Genomic DNA, 3,896 nt, shown 5'->3' with positions numbered 1-3,896 from the left:
CTTCTTCTTTAATGCCATAATATCCTTAGTTAGTTTTTTATGGTTTGGTCTTTTATTTGTAATTCCTTTTTCATTTCTTCTTTCTCTTTCATATCCTCCTCCACTTTTTCCTCTATTTCTTCTATTCTTTTTTCCTTTTTACTGTTTTCTTCTTCCTTTTCTACTAGCCTCTTCTTCTCTCCTTTAGTGATCTTCTTCTCCTCAGCAAGCCTCTTCTCCTCTTCTACCAGCCTCTTCTTCTCCTCAGCAAGCCTAGCTTCTACTCTCGTAGAATCTTTATCATCGTCTTCTTCACTTTCAATACTCATTACATAGTTATTGTATATTCTATTGTCTTTAATCTCAATTGGGTTGTACTGTTTATTGTCTTCTTCCAGCGTCATACTAATAGTCTCTTCTTCCATTCTGATTGTTTTTGTTTTTTCTCGTGCAATAAAATACCATCTTCTCCATATTGTTGATGATGTATATTCTTTAATCTTGATATTTTTAATTTCTCCTATTTCTTGTGGTGTAAGTATTTTAATTTCTTCTTCAAAGAGTCTTTTCCAATATTCTTGATTTTGTATTTCAATCATTTCTTTTCTTTGATTTCTGTTTTGTTTCTTATTTTGATATTGTTTATACCTTCTTTGTGTGTTATTGTGGTATTTATTTCTATTATATTAATATTGTTTATTTCTATTGAAATAATTATTAAAGTGTTTATGACGATGATTATAATTGAAGTGATGAGTGAAACGATTTGTATCATCAATGTTGTGATATTTATGGTAATAATTGTTATTGTAATGGTTAGTGTGATTATTCATGTATCTCTGTCAATACAGATAATACCTATTTTCACTCATTCTTCTATCATTTATATTTCTTGGTTGATATGAAATTCTTCTTTTTTGGTTATTTGTTTTTCTATACTTTTGTGGTGTCTCCTGTAATGCATCTTTTTTTTTTTAATAAAAACAAAATATAAAATATAAAAGATAAAAATAATATAAATTGAAAATAAATATAAATGATAAGAATATAAAAGATGAATAAGATGAATAAACAAATAAACAAATACATCTAAATAGAAAAGAATAACAAGAAGAAAATCTAAATAATATAAATAGAAAAAACATAAAATAAGAATAATATAATAATATAGAGATAATAATAAGAATACAATGATATAAATAATATAATAAAAGAAATAAATAACATAATAATAAAAGAATAAAAAAGAATAAAAAATAAAAATAAATATGAATAATCAAATCATTTATTTCATTAATATTTCATACAAAATCACTACAATTGATAATAAAACATAAATATATATAGATTTTATATTTATCATATTTTTTCATTTTATGAGCAAAATACAATAAAGTGGAAAAATCTAATGATACAAAATATTTTGAATCATTAGAGTTTTTGTATTTTAATTAGATGTATTATTTCTTTGCTTATTTTCGTACGCAATGAAACTACAACAATAAAAAACTAGAGAAGTAGAAATAAAGAATACAAAAGAATAAACAATCAAGAAGTTGAAATATATAATTGTTCTTAATCATTTTATTCATCAAATACAACCATAACACTGTCATAAATGAAATATAAATACTAAATATACACTAATACTTTATTTGATGTTATTCCAAATCAAAACATAATAGAATTGTTTATATGAAAGAAACAACAAGGACTAATATTGGTATTGAAGTATTATGAATGATAAAGATAAAGAAAATACAATAATCAATGAAATTCTGAAATAATTCAACAAACACACTATTTTATCGTTTATTTCGATTATTGTTGAATGAAGAATTTTTCATACATTAACACTCAATGTGAGAATTGTCAGTCACATCTTTCATGAAGTTCTTTAACTTGTTAGAAAAGAAGAGGATTGATAAAAATACATATTCTTCAGATGGAGAATGACATTATCCAAGAATATTATCAGAAGCAGAATTACATATCTTAGGCATTATGCTCCCATCATAGAGTATAAAACACAAGCAACACTGCTCTAAAAATAAAAATGAACAAAAGAATCGATTATATTTTCCACTTTAAATCTGACTGAATGTCATGTTTCATACAACAAAACGATGAACAATCCCCTTCATCGACAAACAATCAAAATACTTACTTACAACATTTATTGTCGTCCACCAGGAATTACTGCACGAGGAAATGATTATAAGAAAGAAAGACTAATGACGTTTTGTGATGAAGAACTTAACAAGTATGACATAGTGGCATTTCAAGAGTTGTTTGGTGCATTTTCATCTAAACGACGAATCTTCATAGAAAAAGCAAAACAACAAGGATTTGTGTATGAAGCTCATCTAGAAAGACCAAAATGGCCTATCTATCCAGTTGATGGTGGTGTATGTATATTATCACGTTTTCCCATTGTAAGTCAACACCAAAAGATTTATACAAGAGGATGTTATTCAGATGGAGCATCTGCAAAAGGAGTTATTCATACAAAAATTGACATTGGATTTGGAAAAGAAATTCATCTGTTTTCTACACATCTTCAAGCAGATTATTATGAAAGTAGAGAAGACAATGCCAAATCAAGACGTCATCGAAATACACAAATCAATGAATGTCTTCATTTTATTAATGAATGTACAGCACATGACAATGATCCAATCATATTTGAAGGAGATTTAAACATTAAAGGAGGAACAAAAGAATATGATGATTTTCTTACCACTCTCCATTCTAATGAATTTGATATTGAAGCACATGACTTTTTGTTTGAGGATAAGAAAGTTCATCCAATCACACACAGTGAAGTTATCGATGGAGAACAAGTTGACACAGTTATTACATCTAAAGTTCCAGCTCCGATTAATGCACGACTTGATTATATTTGGGGAATTAAGAATGGAAGAGAAAGAAAAGAATTAAAAGCCATTCAAACAAATGTATGTAAATTTCAAACAACAAACAAACCATTTCCTTATATGTCTGATCATTATGGAGTAGAAGTGACACTAGAATTATTGTAATATATTTAATTGACGTTTATCTTTTGTTTATTTTTACTAAAACATATTCTTGTTATAGATAAAGAGAAGTATCAAATTCAGTTAGAAATTCTTATATAATTAAAAGTACATCTGTCATTTTTATTTATTTATTTCTATAATTCCTTGTTATTATTTAAGATTAACATCACATTCATTTTATTTGTTGTTTCTATTTGTGAATTATGTCAATATCAACTAAATGTATTTTATTTTGTTTCACAATAAAAATATATGTTTTGCTTCATTTCAAAGATTCTAAATGTATTTACATTTGACTAATGAATTATTATAAAGTAATTGTACAAAATGACTCTTGTATGAATGTAAACTCTCATTTAATACTAAATATGACATTGTTTGATTTAGTGAAGTTGATGTTATTAAATTTATTATGGTAGTACTCAAATAAACAAGAATAGTCAAATGAAGAAAATACACAATATTAATAACATCTTACATTCATTGAATTGAATGGATACTCATTAGAACATAACAATACAACGATTTGATGTAGAAAAATAGTGAATTGAACGAAAATAAGAATGATTTGATATTCAAAAGATGTTAAACAACAAATTAAAAAGAAAATAGTCAAATGTCTTCAGTAAAAGATATTCAAAACGTTGTTGTAGTGTTAATAATGAATTATCAACTAAATTCAATAAATAAACAAAGAAATTGTTAATGAAGAAAATATACATCATTATATTAAAGTATTTAATTAAATCATTAAAGTATTAAGATGTATTTGTTTATTTAATCACTGCTAATGAGACAATGTGTATAAGATAAAATATATGGTATTGTTAATGAATATTGAGATAATTTAACTTTATTTTATTCATTAGCAAACGA

At 25.2% G+C, this 3,896-nt stretch overlaps 1 protein-coding gene across 1 annotated transcript, besides 2 other annotated features; it reads left to right on the top strand.

Moving 5' to 3' along the window:
- Positions 1-208: part of a repeat region that runs on past the window's edge.
- Positions 104-945: a repeat region.
- Positions 946-2,105: 1,160 nt separating this feature from the next.
- Positions 2,106-3,020, top strand: EHI_193190 (phospholipase C precursor, putative; the record flags this gene model as incomplete). The annotated part of the gene is made up of 1 exon (XM_649718.2): positions 2,106-3,020. The coding sequence occupies one exon, from the start codon at positions 2,106-2,108 to the stop codon at positions 3,018-3,020; it is 915 nt and encodes a 304-aa protein (XP_654810.1).
- Positions 3,021-3,896: the final 876 nt, after the last annotated feature.

Source organism: Entamoeba histolytica, genomic scaffold, assembly GCF_000208925.1.
Source record: "Entamoeba histolytica HM-1:IMSS scf_1104750519197 genomic scaffold, whole genome shotgun sequence".
NCBI classification, from domain to species: Eukaryota; Evosea; order Mastigamoebida; family Endamoebidae; genus Entamoeba; species Entamoeba histolytica.
Note: the sequence above shows the minus strand (reverse complement) of the source record. Positions and strands in the feature narration are given on the sequence as shown.